We start from the raw sequence: 22152 nt of genomic DNA, 5'->3' as shown, positions 1-22152 counted from the left end.
AAAATCCTTAACAAAATACCAGCTAACTGAATCCAACAACATATCAAAAAGATAATCCATCATGATCAAGTGATTTTCATACCAGGGATGCAGAGATGGTTTAATATATGCAAGTCAGTAAGTGTGATACACTACATAAACAGAGTTAAAAGTCACATGATCATCTCAATAGATGCAGAACAAGAAAATCCGGCATCCTTTATGATTAAAACTCTCAGCAAAATTGGCATACAAGGGACATACCTCCATGTAATAAAAGTCATCTATGACAAACCCACAGCCAACATAATACTGAATGGAAAAAAGTTAAAAGCATTCCCTTTGAGAACTGGAACAAGACAAGGGTGTCCACTCTCACAACTCTTCTTCAACACAGCACTGGAAGTCCTAGCCAGAGCGATTAGACACGAGAAATAAAGGGCATCCCAATCAGTAAAGAGAAAGTCAAACTGTCACTGTTTGCTAGTGACATGATCATTTACCTTGAAAATCCCAAAGACTCCTCCAAAAACTTCCTAGAACTGATAAAAGAATTGAGCAGTTTCCAGGTACAAGATTAATGTACATAAATCAGTAGCTCTTCTATACACCAACAGTGACCTAATGAAGAATCAAATCAAGAACTCAACCCCTTTTACAATAGCTGCAAAAATAATAAAATACTTAGAAATATACCTAATCAATTACATGAAAGACCTCTACAAGGAAAACTACAAAACACTGCTGAAAAAAATCATAGACAACACAAACAAATGGAAACACGTTTTATGCTTATGGATGCGTAGAATTAATCTTGCAAAAATGACCATACTGCGAAAAGCAATAAACAAATTCAATGCAATTCCCATCAAAATACTATCATTCTTCACAGAATTAGAAAAAAAATTCTAAAATTTATACAGAATGAAAAAAGAGCCCACATAGCCAAAGCAAGACTAAGCAAAAAGAATAAATCTGGAGGCATCATATTACCTGATTTCAAACTATACTGTAAGCCATAGTTACCAGAACAGCACGTTACTAGTATAAAAATCGGCACATAGACTAACGGAACAGAATAGCGAACCCAGAAATAAACCCAAGTACTTACAGCCAACTGATCTTTGAGAGAGCAAACAAAAACATAAAGTGGGAAAAAGAAACCCTTTTCAACAAAGGGTGCTGGGGAAAATTGGCTAGCTACATGTAGGAGAATAAAACTGGATCCTTACCTCTCACCTTATACAAAAATAAACTCAAGATAGATTAAGGACTTAAATCTAAGACCTGAAACTATAAAAATTCTGTAAGATAACATTGGAAAAACCCTTCTAAACATTGGTTTAGGCAAGGATTTCATGACCAAGAACCCAAAAGCAAATGCAATAAAAACAAAGATAAATAGCTGGAACTTAATTAAACAAAAGAGCTTTTTGCATAGCAAAAGGAACAGTCAGCAGAGTAAACAGACAATCCACAGAGTGGGAAAGGATCTTCACAATTTATACATCTGACAAAGGACTAATATCCAGAATCTACAATGAACTCACATCAGCAAGAAAGAAACAAACAATCCCATCAAAAAGTGGGCTAAGGACATGAATAAACATTTCTCAAAAGAAGATATACAAATGGCCAACAAACATATGAAAAAATGTTGGCTGGGCGCAGTGGCTCAAGCCTGTAATCCCAGCACTTTGGGAGGCCGAGACGGGCGGATCACGAGGTCAGGAGATCGAGACCATCCTGGCTAACACGGTGAAACCCCGTCTCTACTAAAAAAAATACAAAAAACTAGCCGGGTGAGGTGGCGGGCGCCTGTAGTCCCAGCTACTCGGGAGGCTGAGGCAGGAGAATGGCGTAAACCCAGGAGGTGGAGCTTGCAGTGAGCTGAAATCCGGCCACTGCACTCCAGCCTGGGTGACAGAGCGAGACTCCGTCTCAAAAAAAAAAAAAAAAGTTCTGCATCACTAATGATCAGGGAAATGCATATCAAAATCATAATGCAATACAACCTTACTTTTGCAAGAATGATCATAATCAAAAAACCATAAAACGGTAGATGTTGGCATAGATGTGGTGATCAGAGAACACTTCTACACTGCTGGTGGGAATGTAAACTAGTACAACCACTATGGAAAACAGTGTGGAGATTCCTTAAAGAACTAAAGGTAGAACTACCATTTGACCCAGTAACCCAACTATTGGGTACATACCCACAGGAAAAGAAGTTACTATCTGAAAAAGATACTTGCACACACACATTTATAGCAGCACAATTTGCAATTGCAAAATTGTGGAACCAACCCAAATGCCCATCAATCAACAATGGGATATAGAAACTGTGGTATATATATAGGATAAAATACTACTCAGTCATAAGAAGGAATGCATCAATGGCATTTGCAGTGACCTAGATGAGACTGGAGACAATTATTCTAAATGAAGTAACTCAGGAATGGAAAACCAAACATCGTTATGTTCTCATTGATACATAGGAGCTAAGCTATGAGGATGCAAAGGCATAAGAACGATACAATAAACTTTGGGGACTTGGGAGGGTCGGGTGGGACGGGGGGTGAGAGATAAAAGGCTACAAATAGGGTGCAGTGAATACTGCTTAAGTGATGGGTGCACCAAAATCTAAAAAATTATCGCTAAAGAACTTACTCATGTAACCAAACACTAATAACCTATAGAAAAATAAAATTAAAAAAAAATAGTAAGAATTTGAGACCAGTCTGGACAACATGGTAAAACACTGTCTCTACCAAAAATACAAAAAAACTAACTGGATGTGATGGTGCTTACTTGTAACCCAGCTACTGGAGAGGTTGAAGTAAGAGAATTTTCTAAGTTTAGAAAGTTGAGGATGCAGTAGGCCATTAATTATCACGCCACTGCAAACCAGCCTGGTTGACAGAGTGAGGCCCCAAGAAAGAAAGAGAGAAAGAGAGAAAGAAAGAAGGAAGGAAGGAAAGGAAGAAGGGAGGAAGGGAAGGAGGGAGGGGAGGGGAGGGAAAGGGGGGAGGGGGGGGAGAGAGAGAGAGAGAGAGAAAGAAAGAAAGAAAGAGAGAGAAAGAAATAAGTCGCCTGAATGGCTTAAGTAGAAAAGCATAGATTTCAGCATTGAGTCAAATAGGCTGAATGTAACCAAATGAAAAAAATCTTATTTCATGCCAATAGTAACCACAATTGGGTGAGATGGTCATCATTATATTACATATAATATGCTTTAAATCAAGTACTTGGCCAGGCATGGTGGCTCACGCCTGTAATCCCAGCACTTTGGGAGTACAAAGCAGGCGAATCACTTGAGGTCAGTAATTCGAGGTCAGTAATTCGAGGCCAGCCTGGACAAAACGATGACATCCCATCTCTACCCAAAATACAAAAAGTAGCCCAGCATTGTAGCACACACCTGTAATCCCAGCTACTCAGGAGGCTGAGGCAAGAGAATTGCTTGAACTCAGGAGGCAGAGGTGGCAGTGAGTCGAGATCACACCACTGCACTCCAGCCTGGGCAACAGAGTGAGATTCTGTCTCATAAAAACAAAAACACAAACAAATCAAGTTGTAGCATTAATTAAAGACTGATATTATATAATGGTAAGTAAAATGGGTCAATTTACCAGGAATCTATAACTATCATATTTATCTATCTATACATATGTGTATTAATAACATCAGGTCTCCAAAATATATAAAGCAAATATTGACAAAAGTGAAGAAAGAAATACATAGCAACATAATAATTGTAGATATCAAGACCCTATTTTTAATAATAGAAAATTAAGATAAAAGATCAATAAGAAAACAGAAAACTTAGATATTATAGACTGTACTGATTATTTTGCATATAGAGGAATAGCTGAGAGTGGATGATTTATAAAGAAACATGTTTATTTGGCTCACATTTTGGCAGACTGTACAAGAAGTGTGTGCCAGCATCTGCTTCTGGTGAGGGTCTCAGGAAGCTTACGATCACGGTGGAAGGCAAAGAGTAACTGGACATATCACGTGGTAAGAGACAGAGCAAGTGTGAGGTGAAGGAAATGCGTTCTTTTAATGAAGCAGCTTTCATTTGAATTAACAGAGTGTAAACTTTCTGATTACCAAGAGGATGGCGTCAGGAATTTGCCCCCATGACCCAAACACCTCCTACCAGGTCCCACATCCAACATTAAGGATTACATTGCAACAAGAGGTCTGGAGAACATGGACATCCAAACCATAGCATAGACCAACTAGGCTTAACAGTCTCATTAAAAAACTTCTCAGTCAAAAGCAAGAGAATATATAATATTTTTATTTGCACCTAGTGTATTCTGTTAAAACACATAATGGGTCTTACTAAATTTAACAATAACATCTAGGTGCAGTGACTCATGCTTATAATTCCAACACTTTGGGAGACCAAGGTGGGAGAATCACTTGGGACAAGAAGTTTGAGACCAGCCTAGGTAACACAGTGAGGCCCTATCCCTACAAATAATAATAAAAAAACAGCCAGACATGATAGTGCATGTCTGTAGTTTCAGCTACACGGGGAGCTGAGGTGGAAGGATCACTTGAGTCCAAAAGGCTCAGGCTACAGTTAGCCAAAATTATGCCACTGCACTCCAGCCTGAGTGACAGTAAGATCCTGTCTCAAAACAACAATGATGAATAAATCTAAGAACATCAAAATCATACACTATGTGTTTTCTAACAAAAACTTAATAAGGGCCAGGCACGGTGGCTTACGCCTGTAATCCCAGCACTCTGGGAGGCTAAGGCGGGCGGATCATGAGGTCAGAAGATCAAGACTATCCTGGCTAACACGGTGAAATGCCGTCTCTACTAAAAATACAAAAAAATTAGCCGGGCATGGGGGTGGGCACCTGTAGTCCCAGCTACTCAGGGAGGCTGAGACAGGAGAATGGCATGAACCCAGGAGGCGGAGCTTGCAGCAAGCTGAGATCACGCCACTGCACTCCAGCCTGGGCCACAGAGCAAGACTCCGTCTCAAAAAAACAAAACAAACAAACAAAAAAACTTAATAAAACTAGGAATTAAAAGCAAAGGAAAAATTGGCAAATCCAAAAATATATGAAAATGAAACACACAGGCTGGGTGTAGTGGCTCAAATGTATAAACTTAGAACTTCAGGAGGCCAAGGCAGAAGGACTGCTTGTGCCTAGGAGTTTGAAAGTAGCCTGGGCAATGAAGTGAGACCCTGTCTTGATTATGTCTATAACTAGCTAAACAACCATGAAAAAAAAGCATTATACTTCCTGATTGAAAAACATATTAAAAGCTACAACAGTAAAAACAATGTGGCGCACTGACACAATGACATATAAAGAGATAAAAAACAGAATAGACGGCCAGGCACAGTGGCTCACGACTGTAACCCCAGCACTTTGGGAGGCTGAGGCGGGTGGATCACGAGGTCAGGAGATCCAGACCATCCTGGCTAACATGGTGAAACCCCGTCTCTACGAAAAATACAAAAAAATTAGCCGGGCGTGGTGGCGGGCACCTGTAGTCCCAGTTATTTGGGAGGCTGAGGCAGTAGAATTGCGTGAACCCAGGAGGCGGAGCTTGCAGTGAGCTGAGATAGCGCCACTGCACTCCAGACTGGGTGACAGAGTGAGACTCCAAAAAAAAAAAAAAAAAACAAAACAGAATAGAGAGTCCAGAAAAGAACCCTTTTGTGTATGATCAAATGATCTTTCACTAAGTCACAATTAATGCATAATAGAGAAAAGATAATCTTTTCAAAAACTAACGTTGAAATCAGGTTATCTACACTGATAAAGCTGAATCCTTTCCTTGAACTATATACAAAGAATATTTAAAATAAAATATTTAGAAATTTAAAAAATAACTATCTCTTAGAAAAAATATAGGGAAAACCATGACATTCATATTGGCACCATTTTCTTAGATACGACATTAAATGCATGAGCAACAAAGAGAAGAACAGAATAACTGAACTACACTATACTTCAAAATTTCTGCAAATCAAAGAAACATTCAAGAGTAGTGATGCCTCTTAGGAAATGGATGAAAATATCTGCAAATCACATGTGATAGGAGTTAATATTCAGAATATATAAACAACTATTAAAACTGAATTATAAAGTTGAATAATGACTTAGAATTGGACAAATAATTGAACTAAATTTTCATCAAAATGATACAAATGCAAAAAAGCATTTGAAAGGATACACAAAAATACTAATTTGTAGACAAATGCATGAAAGTCACGATGAAAAACAGAATCCTCTCACATCCATTATAATAGCCACTAAAAGTTTTCTAGAAAACACCCAGTTGATGATGCAATAAAAATAAAATCCATGTTAATTGTTGGTGCAAAACAAGGATGCAACCATTATTGACAAATGTTATAAATGTTCCTCAAATAATTAAAAATTGAATTATTATTAAACACAGCAATCCCACTTATGGATCTACATCCAAACTATGCAACGCAGGACCTGGAAGACATATTTGAACATTTATGCTTCTTGTACCAGCATTCACAAAAGCCAAAACATGGCCAGGCACGGTGGCTCACACCTGTAATTCCAGCACTTTGGGAGGTCGAGGCGGGCAGATCGCCTGAGGTCAGGAGTTTGAGACCAGCTTTGCCAACATGGTGAAACCTCGTCTCTACTAAATACACAAAATTTAGCCAGGTGTGGTGGCAGGTGCCTGTAATCCCAGTTTACTCAGGAGGCTGAGGCACGAGAATCGCTTGAACCTGGGAGGCGGAGACTGCAGTGAGCCGATATCTGATCCTGCCATTGCACTCCAGCCTGGGAGGCAGAGCAAGACCCCATCGCAAAAAAAAAAAAGGGCCGGTCGAGCACAGTGGCTCATCCTGTAATCTCAGCACTTTGGGAGGCCGAGGGGGGAGGTGGGCGGATCACGAGGTCAGGAGATTGAGACCATCCTGGCTAACACGGTGAAACCCCGTCTCTACTAAAAAAAAATACAAAAAACTAGCCGGGGGTGGTGGCGGCCGCCTGCAGTCCCAGCTACTTGGGAGGCTGAGGCAGGAGAATGGCGTGAACCCGGGAGGTGGAGCTTGCAGTGAGCCGAGATCGCCCCACTGCACTCCAGCCTGAGCAACAGAGCCAGACTCCATCTCAAAAAAAAAAAAAAAAAAAAAAAGCCAAAACGCTGAAGCAATCTGGGTGTGGAATATTATTTCAGCCTTAAAAAAAAAACTTGGGAGGCTGAGGGAGGAGAACTGCTTGAACCTGGGAGGCAGAGGTAAGACAAGATGGCACCATCGCACTCCAGCATAGGCAACAGGAGCAAAACTTCGTCTCAAAAAAAAACAAAGAAAATCTTGTCCCATTTTAATATAAATGTTGAGAGAATTATCTCACCTAAAATGAGCCAGTAACAAAATGATGGATACTGTATGATTCTACTTCTATGAGATATCTTAAGTAGTCACAATCATAAAAACAGAAAGTGGAAGGGTGTCTGTCAAGGGCTGAAGAGAGAGTAAAATGGGCAGTTGTTATGTAATGTGTACTGAGTTTTAGTTTTACAAGATGTAAAACTTTTAGAAGTATTTTGCCTAACAGTGTGAATACACTTAACAGGCTTGAAATGTACAACTTTTATTCTGACAGGATCTCACTCTGTCACCCAAGTTGGAGTGCAGTGGCACAATTATGGCTCACTGTAGCCTCAACCAGGTTCAAGTAAATCCTCCCCCATCAATCTCCCAAGTAGCTGAAACCCCAAGTGCACACCACCATGCCTGTCTTTAAAAAACGTGGTTTTTTTTTGTAGAGACTGGGTCTTCACATGTTGCCCAAGCTGGTCTCCAAATTTTGGGCTTAAGTGATCCTCCTGTCTTGGCCTCTCAAAATCCCTGGATTACAGATGTAAGCCACCACCATGCCTCGCCCTGAAATGTACACTTCAATGAATTTAAGATGGTAAATTTTATGTTATATTTTCACAATTTTTTAAAAGAAAAACTGAAAAAATACAGAATTATGTATCTTTTCAAAAATTATCTTCAAATCACAAAAGTGTTTCTCTCATGCAAAAGAAATACATATTCATCATTAAACATATGATGAAAAGAAGGCGATTTCCATGACTACTCACTTAGAGATGATAGGACAACCACTGAAAATCAGCTAAGAAAGAATATATACAAAATAAGCCATAACCAAAATTGAGGTCATATTTGTAGATAAAAGCACACACATATATAAACTGATTGTGATAGACATATGGCTGATTTATCTTTTTTTTTTTTGGAGATGGAGTCTCACTCGGTCACACAGGCTGGAGTACAGTGGCGTGATCTCAGCTCACTGTAACCTCCGCCTCCTAGATTCAAGAGATTCCCCTGCCTCAGCCTCCCAAGTAGCTGGGACTACAGGCACCCGCCACCATGCCAGGCTAATTTTTGTATTTTTAGTAGAATGCGGTTTCACCATATTGGCCATGCTGGTCTCAAACTCCTGACCTTCGATCCGCCCACCTTAGGCTCCCAAAGTGCTGGGATTACAGGACTGAGCCACTGCACCCAGCTGATTTATCTTTTAATTAAACCCCATTTTGACTTAAAGTTTATAAACAGAATTGCAAAATGTCTAAATATATAAGTAAAACAAAAAATCACAATAAACTGATGTTTAAAAACCTACACTAAATAAAACACTAATATGGAACTACAAAACAATAACTAGAGAAATGTTTACTCACAAAATCCGGTTTGCAATATTTATGTACCATTAAAAAAGAATTTGTCTAGATAATTACAATATTTGACTGTGTGTACTCATGGAAAGCAGGTATTTCAAATCATTGGCATGTGCTGTGTTGCAATAAAATTTCAGAAAAAAACAGTACAATTATAAATAAAAGATTATAACAATAAATTTATAATAAAAATTTAAAAGAAATTAAGTTTTTTGTTTTAAATATATGCTATTCTTACACAAAATAAAACTGCTGTAATTCAACCTTCAGAGCAAAACAATAGCCTTGCATTGCTAAATTTAAAAATTATATATTTTGCAGAATATGGTTAGCACTTCTTATATATAAAACAAATGCAGCCGGGCGCGGTGGCTCACGCCTGTAATCCCAGCACTTCGGGAGGCCGAGGCGGGTGGATCATGAGGTCAGGAGATCGAGCATATCCTGGCTAACACAGTGAAATCCTGTCTCTACTAAAAATACAAAAAAAAATTAGCTGGGCGTGGTGGCGGGCGCCTGTAGTCCCAGCTACTTGGGAGGCTGAGGCAGGAGAATGGCGTGAACCTGGGAGGCAGAGCTTGCAGTGAGCCAAGATTGCACCACTGCACTCCAGCCTGGTAGACACAGCGAGACTCCCTCTCAAAATAAAATAAAATAAAATAAAAAACTTAGAAATTAGTTATGTTGTTATTTAGATATATGCTTAAGAAAGTGGATGAAAATACTATAATTCCTGTTTGCCTGCAGCAAACTTAAATTTATAAGTAACATCAGCCATATCATGTAAATTCTAGCATATTGTCCTAAATGTCTGAACCTAAAGTACAGAAAAATTTGAAATAGAAAATAGAAAGTAATATATAGGGAGAGTGACATCAGTAAGATGGATAAATAAAAGGTTCCCTATTTGCTTATCATCCCACAACAAGAAAATTTATCAGCCATCCCTGACAAAAATGCGTTTATGTGAGCCATGGCTCACACCCGTAATGGAAGCTACACGGTACATTTAGGTTGGGGAACTGCTTCAGGCCAGGATTTCAAGACCAGCCTGGGTTATGAAGCCAAAACCCATCTCAAAAATAAGTGCCTTTAAGAGAGCTTTGAGATCCAGAGAAGGTGTTGTGAAACTCTGCTACAGTCTAAGATTAAGGAGCGTTCTTTTCAGAAGGCAAGCCTTCATTCAGGTGGAAAAACACAGGACCCCTGTTCTAAGCTACAGACCAGGAAATGGCCCACCAAATTTAGTCCCACTGAGAATTCTGAACTTACTCTCTAATCATCCCAAACTCCTCCCAGCCACAGACTGGGAGAGACCTGCCCTCCAGAAGCCTGTAGGAAGACACCCATTTATAGCCACGCAGGCAGGCCCGCAGACCTTGTCCTTTACTGTGGTTTCTGAAGCAGTTTAATGACTCAGTTCCAGCTCCCTGAGCTATAGTTCATGGCCTATTCTGCCTATATAGGAACCCACAGTGATCTGAAAAAAACCTCTTTGATACTCAGTGAAAGCCATACTCATCCACATTCTGATATAAGGCCCACCATATATAGACCCAATTACGAAAACGTGCCCTACTGTCTGCCCTACAGAGCAACATCCAGAAAAATATGTAGTCTGTTCCAAAATATAATGGAAATTACAATTACCCAAGCCCCTGTTAAGCCAACTAAAGGTGAGCCCTAGTGCAGACCCAGCAGCCTTGTGACCAAGCTACACCGCTCTCTACTACAAACCCAGAGGGCATCTCATCACCCTGAGAACCCAACAAAAAAAAAAATCTTTACCTCCTGAAACCAGTTTATAAAAACTTAAAGAGGTGTTTGCTCCTTTAAATTCAGACACCAATGCAAAACTATATTGTACCCACTGTAAATAGAACTGCAATACTTGCATAGAACTGCATACTTGCATAGAACTGCATACTTGCATAGAACTGCATACTTGCATAGAACTGCAAGTATGTGGCAGAAGAATTAATCAGAAAGTTTTAAAACTCATTGAAATTGAAGACAAATGAGTAAAAACTTGCTGCTTATAGATCACATGCTCTTGTATATAAAAAATTATAAACTATACTAAAACCTGTTTAAATTAATAAATACACTAGGTAATTTGGCAAAATATAAAATTAACGTACAAGTTTAAGTTCCATACACTTAAGCAAACTGATTAAGAAAATAATCTTATTTATAGTAGCATTAAAATCATTTCTGAGAACAAATTTATACAAGGAGGTAAAAAAATCTTTACAATAAAAATATATTAATGAAATACATTAGGGAAGAGGCAAATAATTACATTTTTTTGAGACAGAGTCTCTGTCACACAGACTGGAGTGCAGTGGTGCAATCTCAGCTCACTGCAGCCTCCACCTCCTGGGTTAAAGCAATTCTCCTGCCTCAGCCTTTTGGGTAGCTGGGATTACAGGCACCTGCCATCAGGCCAGGCTAATTTTTTGTATTTTTAGTAGAGATGGGATTTCACCCTGATGGCCAGGCTGATCTCAAACTCGTGACCTCAATGATCTCCCTGCCTTGGCCTCCCAAAGTGCTGGGATTACAGTTGAGCCACTATGCCTGGTCAACACAAATACATTTTAAAATACTTTATGTCTATGGATTGAAAGCATAAATACTGTTAAAGTGCCATATTATCCAAAATAATCTATGGATTCAATGAACTCCCTATCGAAACTCCAGTGGCACTTTTTTTTACAGCAATGAAAAATAAAATCCTAAAATTTATATGAAACTACAATAAACTCTGAATAGTCAAAGCAATCTTGAGGAAAAAGAACAAAGAAGGACATTATACTTTATAATTTCAAACTATATTTCAAGACTATCAAAAAAAGACTAAATAAAAACAAGACAAAGTGTGCAGAAAAATGAATCAAAAAATTGGAAAAGAAACCACTAATCACACATATTTCAGACATGATGTAAAAAGAGAACTTAAAAAATAACAGAGTTTCTCAAAATTTTGCAGATATTTGTGTGTCCCTAAAACAATGGAACATCAGTCAGATTGTGCAGTCTCTTATAAGCCACAAAGAGGATTCTGGCTCACAGTAAACTTGAAGGAAGATCACTGATGGGGAAGTAGAATTTTTAGAGAATTTAAGAGCATAAGAAAGAAGATGCCCCTATGTGAGAACAAGAGAAAAGAAACTGAGCTTCCCAGAAACTACTTTCTCTGGAACATAGCTTCCCAAATTCCATGTCAAGAACTGACTTTCTCTTTGACCTTTGGACCTCTCATCTGTGTCATCTGTTGTATTCGCTATCATTCTCACCTACCTGGGGGTTTGGCTACCATCTCCTGTCTCTTCCTATTCCACGGCTCTTTTCCTTGCTCCAAACAGGTTATCAGGTGAGGCTTAGAGACAGCAATACCTGTTTTATTAAAAATAAATAACATGAATCTTGCTCATCTCCTCCAATTACTGACCTACTAATGTGCTCAGTAAAGAGAATGTCATAGCATATTCTAGTAAATTAATCCCAAATTACTAATTTATAAGACATTTCTAAATAGTGAGAAAATACTTAAAATTTGTAGGTCTTTAATTTCACTACCCAGTACTACTGAATCAAAAATTGGTGGTGGCAATTAAATTTTAAGGTGTGGGCAACAACATTTTATGCCATCACATTTCTGTAATTACCACTAATCTAAAGTGAAGGATACAGATCAGCTCAGGAATGTGTAAAGTTCAGGTCAAGATGAAACATGATAAAGAAATTTTCTTTCTACACGGACAAATCTCAAAGGTTTTCTTGAAAACAGGGATCTGAAACTCATTTATGCAAAGCACAAATTACCACAAGTTATACAAAAACAGAGAAATAAAACCTTTAAGGCATATTAGGAATTGTGTGTTGAAGTTATCCTCACCCAGGAAGACCAGGTTTCGGTAGTTCTCAAACATCACTTTCCTGTATAAATTCCGTTGTGCAGCGTCCAGGCATTGCCACTCCTCCAGAGAGAATTCTATGGCCACATCCCTAAATGTCAATGGTCCCTGAAAAACACAAACACACACATATATATTTACTAAATAACCATGGGCAGAATTTTTATTTTGGCTCAAGGCAAAGTAAGACAATATAGAAAACTGATTCTGACTTAAAGGAGTGACTAAAATTATACAATAAAATAAATTTAAATGCAGAAATATTATCTAATGTATTCTTTTTTTTTTTTTTTTTTTTTTTTTTTTTTTTTTTTTTTTTTTTTTTTGAGACGGAGTCTCACTGTGTCTCCCAGGCTGGAGTGCAGTGGCGCGATCTCGGCTCACTGCAAGCTCCGCCCCCCGGGTTCACGCCATTCTCCCGCCTCAGCCTCCCAAGTAGCTGGGACTACAGGCGCCCGCTACCGCGCCCGGCTAGTTTTTTGTATTTTTAGTAGAGACGGGGTTTCACCATGTTAGCCAGGATAGTCTCGATCTCCTGACCTTGTGATCCACCCGCCTCGGCCTCCCAAAGTGCTGGGATTACAGGCTTGAGCCACCGCGCCCGGCCTCTAATGTATTCTTTAACTCAGATAACAGAACAGCACAAGATCCACAACATCAGTGTATATATACTTTTTTGAATGAAAAAGTATAAAAAGACATGAATACAAACGTGTAAATTTTTGAATGCTATATTTACATCATACACAACGAGTTGTATATATTTTTCAGATGGAAAAGACACGTTGAGTTAGAAGGTACATCTCAAATTTTAATGTGTACAATAAACTGAAGATCTTATTATGCCGACTTTTTTTAAGGATCTAGAATAAAGTTTGAATTTCTGAATTTCCAACAAGCTCACCAGTAATGCCAATGTTTTTGGCCCAAGAAGAATATTTTGTCAAACATCCACTAAGTACAAGAGTCTGTGCTGGCCAGGCACAGTGGCTCACGCCTGTAATCCCAGCACTTTGGGAGGCTGAGCCAGACAGATCACCTGAGGTCACGAGTTCGAAACCAGCCTGCCCAACATAGCGAAACCCCATCTCTACTAAAAAAAATGTAAAGGCCGGGCGCGGTGGCTCAAGCCTGTAATCCCAGCACTTTGGGAGGCCGAGACGGGCGGATCACGAGGTCAGGAGATCGAGACCATCCTGGCTAACACAGTGAAACCCCGTCTCTACTAAAAATACAAAAACTTAGCCGGGCGAGGTGGCGGGCGCCTGTAGTCCCAGCTACTCGGGAGGCTGAGGCAGGAGAATGGCGTGAACCCGGGAGGCGGAGCTTGCAGTGAGCTGAGATCCGGCCACTGCACTCCAGCCTGGGTGACAGAGCGAGACTCCGTCTCAAAAAAAAAAAAAAAAAAAAAAATGTAAAAATTAGCCGGGCACGATGGTGTGCATCTGTAATTCCAGCTACTTGGGAGGCTGAGGCAGGAGAATCGCTTGAACCCAGGAGGCGGAGGTTGCAATGAGCTGAGATTGCACCAGTGCATTCCAGCCTGGGCAACAGAGCGAGACTCCATCTAAAACAAACAAACAAACAAAAAAGAACCTGTGTTTTTCCCAGTTTTTCTGGCTTGTAAATAAAGATGAGAGCCTTCATCTTCCAAAGACATATATGCAAATAAAACCTAAGAAAAAAAGGCAGCTGCCCAATCAAATGTGATAATTTATGCACATCAGCTGTATGAAGATACTTACTAATGAAAAGTAATTAACTCTATAAAAAAAAAACACTTGTCAGAGAGCTCTTTAGCCAAGTGAATCATTAACATCAACTGCACTAGGAACAAATTTTTATGATGTGCTGATGCACAAAGAACACAGCATCACTGCTGGAATACTGCTCCCGAAAAGTAAATTATAATCTAAATTTAACCATAAAGAAACATCAATTTTATGCAAAGTTCAAAATACAGATGTCTCCTATTTACTGTACTGTTAGTGATTTTAAGTAGTCTTTCTTCAGCACCCTAGAGAGCAGGAATCTCCTAAAAATTTTTTCAGAACTTCCTGGGTGATAAATGCCATTCTGTTTAAATAAGCATTTTCTTGGTCCTTTTCTGTATAGAGCTAATGGAGAACACAGGTGGATCCTCAACATTACATGTTCTTTTTCTTTACTAAGGACCCCAGCTTTTCCCCAGTAGAAATCTTGAGTATGCACACATTCCCATAATTCAACAGCTACAAAGGAAATATTTTTAATATTGCAGATTATAAATTCATAATGAGAATTCTGCATGGCACATAAGAAGCCACGATGCAGAGAATATAAAGGCGGCTCTGGTACATAGGAAAAATATTTTTCAGAGACCCTTGACTATTATAATGAATTTTTAAAGTAATTGAAACTAGCTCATTAGGGAGGAAAAGATCAAGCAGAGAAGTAAAGGTTTGCAAGTACTAAACACATGGTATTCCAGGAGGAAGAGTGGACACAGCTCTTGATCTGAGACAGGTTTAAGTAAAAAAAAGAATTCTTCTTCTTTCTCCTTTTTTGGAATTCCTTCTCAGATGAGATTCTCTGGACAAATTACACTCGTATCTTGAGAACATGCCTCTAAAGGTATCAGCACCCCCTGTTTACCTGCTACCGCCACACCCACAGGCAGAAAAACCAAAACCTGGAGAAAACGTCCACCCACTTCTGTCCTTTATACAAGAAGGGATTCAGGAACAATGAGACACTCCATGAAGATAAAAATATAAGTTTCTCGGCCAGGCACAGTGGCTCAGGCCAGTAATCCTACCACACTGGGAGGCCAAGGCTGGTGGACTGCCTGAGCTCAGGAGTTCGAGACCAGCCTGGGCGACATGGTGAAACCCCATCTCTACTAAAACACAAAAAAATAAGACGGGCATGGCAGCATGAGCCTGTAATCCCAGCTATTCAGGAGGCTGAGGCAGGAGAATTGCTAGAACCCGGAAGGCAGAGGTTGTGGTGAGCTGAGATAGTGTCACTGCACTCCAGCCTGGGCGATAGAGTGAGACTCCGTCTCTTAAATATATATATTTTCCTTTTCCTTTTCCTGTTCTCAGGTGCCCTCCCCTGGCACAGACACCACCAATTTCTGCTACAATAATGGCAATATGGGCCACACTGACCTGTCTCTACCAAACCTGAACAGAACAGGCCCTGTGACCAACCCTGAATGCAAAGGTGGAACTTATCTCTCATGAATATATCCTGAACCCCTCATACTTGACTCTGTCCTCATTTTAAGACTCACATGAGGCCCTTACTTAGAACAATATGGATGCTTCCACCAAGAACAATTAACAGAACCTGTGGAAAGGGCACAAGTAAGATTTTTTAAATTAGCCATGTAATCCTAATTAGAAGCCTGGGCTGATAACCACTTAGCTAAGCATTGCCTCTCAAGCTTTAATGAGCTTATAAATCACTTGATAGTTTTGGTCCCACTCTATGTAATGTGATTCTGCAGGTTTGGAAAGGGTCCATGAATGGGTGTTTTAAACAAATCCCCTGTCAATGCTGATGTTGCTCTTCCTGGGCTCATTATCAGCATTAGCTGGAGAAAGCAGGCACAGCACAGACTCCCTTAAACTCAGCACTCTCATCACAACACAAAGACAACCAATCTCCATCCTCAAGTATCATATTCTTTGCTGGTCCTTTAAAGTTTACAGAGGAAACAAAAGGGAGCAACGTTTGAATGAGTCTGCATTCAGAAAACAACATGTACACATGCACTAGCGTAACGTTTATTAAGCAAGTGCTATGTCCTCAAGTGTTACAGAGCATTGTGCTGGGAAAAATACATTATTTGATTTAATCTTCATAACACCCTGGGAGTTGGTACGAGGTGTTCAATAAATCTCAGGATAAAGAGCCCAGGATTTTTATTTCTTCTGTTTCTGTCATTGATTTTTTTTTTTTGAAGATGTATAAAATAAAAGCTAAATATAGACAGATGAGAGGGATACAGAAAAGCTTAATGTAGTTTAGAAAATTTTTTTATTGTGTTTATATTTACTTTTTTGTGGCTTATGGAGCAACTACGAAATCTGCAGTAACAGAAAACAAGTTGCTACATGGAACATCTCAGCAAGTCCTGGTTTTGATAAAAAAAATAAAAAATAAAAAATTAAGGCCCCAAAATAAATACTTTATTTTTGCCATTTATCTGCTTCTGGGTTTCAAAGAGTTATGGGCACCAGTTCTAAAAAGGCTGCAGGACTCACCAGCCAAAACTAATTTATTCTAATCAGTTTGGTGAGGCAAGACTCCACAGTGGGGCCAGACCTAAATAAGGCCTCCAAAAAGAGTGAATCTTAGAACTGGGGGAGGGAGTGGACCCTATGTAGAATTCTGCTCTCTACGCCATTGAGGTATTTCCAGTTCTGATTTTTTTTTTAGCTTACCTAAGAGAAACTTATATTATAGAGTTTGTGTAACTCTAATTTCTTTTAGCCACTGCCATGTCAATAAGTAATTTAAACAAATTCCTTAAGGTTTTCTAGGGTAATTTTATTAGAACATAAATATGTATTAACAGGAAAGTAAAAAAGAATACAAACAATAACAACTCTTCTGTTCATAAATATCCCTTCAGGTGATGACATCAGAAGTCACAACAATATAAAGAAAGTGGCCAAAGGCCAAGTTTTTTTTTTTTCCACACATTGTACCAACCATATAATGCTATACATTGTACCAACCATATAATGCTTCATTCAACCATTTATCCAGTTACTAGTCTAGACTTAAAGTTCCTGCATGGTAGGAACAATGGTTGCTTCAACTATTTTCTAATGGCCATATAAAATGGAAGCAATTAGTTTATCTATTTGAGTCTCCAGACCCTTTCTTTTTTTTTCACCCAAGTACCAGGAAACTTGAGAAACTCTCATCTGGGTACCAACCAAGACATCTCTTGTATGAGGGGAGGAACAAATGCAGACTGACTCATTTCTCTTACACTGAGACAGAAGCATAATTAACCACTCTGTCAGCCTGACACAGTTCTGCTCTGGACAACCTCAAATGTCTCAAAGATGCCTAGGTGATTGTAAGAGGGTTCCCAATGACCCTGGGCTGATGACCCGATGATGTGCCAGGCAGGAGAGACTCAGGGTGATCCTATGTAAAAAACGAAACTAGCCGGGCGCGGTGGCTCATCATGCCTGTAATTCAAGCACTTTAGGAGGCTGAGGTGGGCGGATCACAAGGTCAGGAGTTTGAGACCAGACTGGCCAACATGGTGAAACCCCGTCCCTACTAAAAATACAAAAATTAGTGTGGCATGGTGGCATGTGCCTGTAATCCCAGCTACTCGGGAGGCTGAGGGAGGAGAATCGCTTGAACCTGAGAGGCAGAGGCTGCAGTGAGCTGAGATCATGTCATTGCACTCCAGCCTGGGCAATGGAGTGAGACTCCGTCTCAAAAAAAAAAAAAAAAAAAGAATGAAACTGCCCTGGTGGAGCTCCAGAATTTGGATCACCTGTCCTGATGAGCTAGCTCTTGGGTTAGAGGAAGGACAAGAATACTCTACTCCAGTACCACATTTTACAGGTAGATATAGTTGTGGTCATGGCTTTGGATACTCTGTGGCCTTGATCTCTCACTCCTAAGATGCTTGTTTACACTTACGGATTCTCCCATGAGATTCTATTTACACCTGGTGCCTCTCACAAAACTGTAGCAGGTCACTGAATAAGATCAGAAAAGCTCAAGCAGCCATACTCTCAGAAGGGAACTTTAGAATGTCTATGTTGACATCTCACAATGCAGAACATGCCTCCTGTTGGTTTTCTGTACATTCTCAATCCTTTTTTTTTTTTTTTTTTTTTTTTTTGAGACGGAGTCTCGCTCTGTCACCCGGGCTGGAGTGCAGTGGCCGGATTTCAGCTCACTGCAAGCTCCGCCTCCTGGGTTTACGCCATTCTCCTGCCTCAGCCTCCCGAGTGGCTGGGACTACAGGCGCCCGCCACCTCGCCCGGCTAGTTTTTTTTTGTATTTTTAGTAGAGACGGGGTTTCACGGTATTAGCCAGGATGGTCTCGATCTCCTGACCTCGTGATCCGCCCGTCTCGGCCTCCCAAAGTGCTGGGATTACAGGCTTGAGCCACCGCGCCCGGCCACATTCTCAATCCTAAGTCTGGCCCTGTACTGTAAATCCCAGGCAGAGGCCAAACCTTATTAGGTGCAGATTCTAGGTGGGATTAACCTAGCTCTGCGTTCTTGGGTGTTACAGCAAATGGGGTACAACCAAAGGAGACTTCCCCTCACAGAGGCTGTTTTAGCACATTCTAAATGGTATGTCTACCTAAAAAAAAATTTTTTTTTAATTAAAAAAAAAAAAAAACTGAGACACTGGACATGGTGGCTCACATCTGTAATCCCAGCACTTTGGGAGGCCAAGGCAGGTAGATCACCTGAGGTCAGGAGTTCAAGAACAGCCTGGCCAACAAAGTGAAACCCCGTCTCTACTTAAAATGCAAAAAAAAAAAAAAATAGCTGGGCATGGTGGCACGTGCCTGTAATCCCAGATACTTGTGAGGCTAAGGCAGGAGAATTGGTTGAGCCTGGGAGGCAGAGGGTGCAGTGAGCAGGGATTGCACCATTGCACTCCAGCCTGCGCAATAAGAACAAGAGTCCATCACAAAAAAAAAAAAACTGAGGCAACATGAACATAAGTAGACAGTTTATTTGGGTCAAGCTTGAAGACTGTAACTTGAGAGCAAAGATTCAAATTGTCAAAAATTTACACTTTGATTAGCAGCAGTTACAAGTAGATTTGTACAGGAAAAAATAGAGGGATAGAGACTGGACTGATATAAAGTTGTTAGAAATTCTTATTTACAAAAATAAAATTGATTACTAATTGGCTATACATTGTTAAGCTATAGGGTGTGGGTTATAGTATCCAGCGTGGAATTATTAGTTTAATTTATAGCTACTTATGGCTATAGTAAGCAGTTTTAAGAGATAAATCTTTCTTGCTAAAAGAAGCAAGAAAGACCTAATTGTGGTCTCATTTAAATGTCTCTGAGTCTTATAAGTAAATGGACATGCATTTTTCAGATAAAATGTTTTATTTTTTCCCAAAATCTCAAGATCCAGATTCAGAATTTGGAGTTCAGATTTAGGTCCTGAATAAATGGAGTAGCAGCTCGTGTTACCTGCAGATTTATGGACATTTTAGCAACACGAGGAAAGAGAAAGCGGAGATTCTCATTTCTACTCACTGCACACATGTTACTAAGTTTGTGAGCCTCATGGTCTCTGAATCAGTTTCAGGTCTGAAGATACAAGAGTCACTGAAAGAGGTAAAATGGTTGATTGCTGCCCTGTGAAATTTGGTCTAACCTCTTTAAAAGTGACTATAGAGGACTACAGATTATCAAACAGGCAGAGAAGCAATTCTGCCTGCATATTTAGGGGAGAGCATGCATTCTGCAGCACAACTGTGAATGGACTGGAAGCCTGAGAGGGAAAGGACCCTCTAGAGTAAAGCTTGGTTGGCACCTTATATGTTTATGTCATGTCTGGTAATTCTAGACAGTTCTTGGGAAATATAATTAAAAGACAAATTTTCTCCAGCCTTAGAGCAACTCCACAATGACTGAACAGAAATAAAACTGTTACATTACACAATTAATCCAGAATTTGACATGCATCAAGGTCAATCTGCTTAACAGATTGCAAAGACAGAAAGATGGTCACCATAATTAGCCCAAGAGTAGAAAAACTTACAGCACCATGTCATGCATAGTTCATTCTGAATTCACCTGGTAATTGGGGAGGCCATCTGTGTATGTCAATTTGTTACATATAATTACAAAATAAACTTTTAAGATCTTCATGACAGAGGGTAGTTTTGCAATATAAAACCAGGTGCCTGCTGAAGGTAGGCTCTCAGTCTCCTACAGAAACATTTGAAAAGGGTGCTATCATTTTGGCTATTTACATTTTGAAGCAATGGCTCTCTACTCCCCGAGCGTTGGACTACAGAACTTCTGCATGCCCACTCCTGGTGGCTGCAGTTTTCTCTTGACCCCTACCCTCTGCCACTGAGGTACAACCCACAATACAGGGTGAACAGCTGGCAGGTCACATCTCACATGAACCCCAATTGCCACAGCAGCCCTCCAGCACCACATCAAAGAATGAAGCCTGAGCTGCAGGAGGAGAGCCTGCAGGCTTCCTGGGTAGGATCGCACCTTCACAATACGGAGAAAGGGAACAGTGTTTTAGGCTGTTTCTATTTATAATGGTGACATGGAAAATGTTCTGCTGGATTTCCAGCATGAGTCTGGAAAAAGATAGCTCCAAGAGTTCCACTATGACAGCCCACCTCATTCATGGACACTGTGAAATGCTAAAATGGCTTCTGAAACAGACACTCAAAGCACTGGAGAAAAAAACAGCTCTCAGTCTCAGCAAGATTATATTGAGAGAAAAAAATAAGTTAAATGTATCTTGAGAAAACACTCAGATTATATGTAAGATTGATGAAGTCAGCCAGAAAATATTTCACTATAAAATATTTATCTCTAAATACCCAAATTACACAGCTACTCTCAGCATGAGAAACATGAGCATTATGAAGAAGGGAGCATATTCTCAGCAGAATTTTATAAGATTCCTCCATCTCTGCTGCTCTCTCATCTTTTAGCCATTGAAAGGGGGATTCTATCGGAATACATCTGACTACATCCACCAGCACTTTTTTTTTCTGAGATGGAGTCTCATTCTGTCACTCAGGCTAGAGTGCAGTGGCATGATCTCAGCTCACTGCAACCTCCGCCTCCCAGGTTAAAGCAATTCTACTGCCTCAGCCTCCAGAGTAGGTGGAATTACAGGCACCTGCCACCACACCTGGCTAATTTTTGTATTTTTAGTAGAGATGGGATTTCACTATGTTGGCCATTCTGGTCTCGGACTCCTGACCGTAAGTGATCCACCCGTGTTGGTCTCCCTAAGTGCTGTGATTACAGGCATGAGCCATTGTGCCCGGTCACCACCAGCACTTTTTGATGAAAAATTAGAATCTGATTTTGTTTATATAGTAGAATATATTTGAGCTTGCAACACAGTTAAGAGGAGAGCTATTATAGTTTTTTGGTGGTCAGATCGTTTGTGTTTATTCGTTCTTTAATAGCAGCATTCTAACTTACTGAAATGAAAGACACAAAAATGGCCGGGCGCAGTGGCTCACGCCTATAATCCCAGCACTTTGGGAGGCCGAGGCAGGTGGATCACCTGAGGTCGGGAGTTCAAGACCTGCCTGACCAACATGGAGAAACCCCGTCTCTACTAAAAATACAAAATTAGCCAGGCATGGTGGCACATGCCTGTAACCCCAGCTACTCAGGAGGCTGAGGCAGGAGAATCGCTTGAACCCAGGAGGTGGAGGTTGCGGTGAGCTGAGATTGCGCCATTGCACTCCAGCCTGGGCAAAAAGAGCAAAACTCCGTCTCAAAAAAAAAAAAAAAAAAAAAAAAAAAAAA

The 22152-nt window shown here is 40.1% G+C and overlaps 1 protein-coding gene across 2 annotated transcripts in view; it reads right to left on the bottom strand.

The window, feature by feature from the left end:
* The window catches only part of LOC112620654 (zinc finger protein 680-like), a 47484-nt gene that overhangs the window by 12380 nt on the left and 12952 nt on the right, over nucleotides 1–22152 (bottom strand). Inside the window, exons 2-4 of one of the 2 annotated variants that reach the window (XM_025379399.1) lie at nucleotides 12611–12737; nucleotides 12013–12108; nucleotides 3401–3518 (exon numbers count right to left, since the gene is read on the bottom strand). In XM_025379399.1, coding sequence (XP_025235184.1) covers nucleotides 3401–3518; nucleotides 12013–12108; nucleotides 12611–12737 — 341 coding nt within the window. The remainder of the gene's footprint in view (nucleotides 1–3400; nucleotides 3519–12012; nucleotides 12109–12610; nucleotides 12738–22152) is intronic. The other variant, XM_025379398.1, reaches the window with a different exon arrangement.

The sequence above is a fragment of the Theropithecus gelada genome, chromosome 3, assembly GCF_003255815.1.
Source record: "Theropithecus gelada isolate Dixy chromosome 3, Tgel_1.0, whole genome shotgun sequence".
Classification (NCBI taxonomy): Eukaryota; Metazoa; Chordata; class Mammalia; order Primates; family Cercopithecidae; genus Theropithecus; species Theropithecus gelada.
This window is presented reverse-complemented; position numbering and strand designations above follow the sequence as displayed.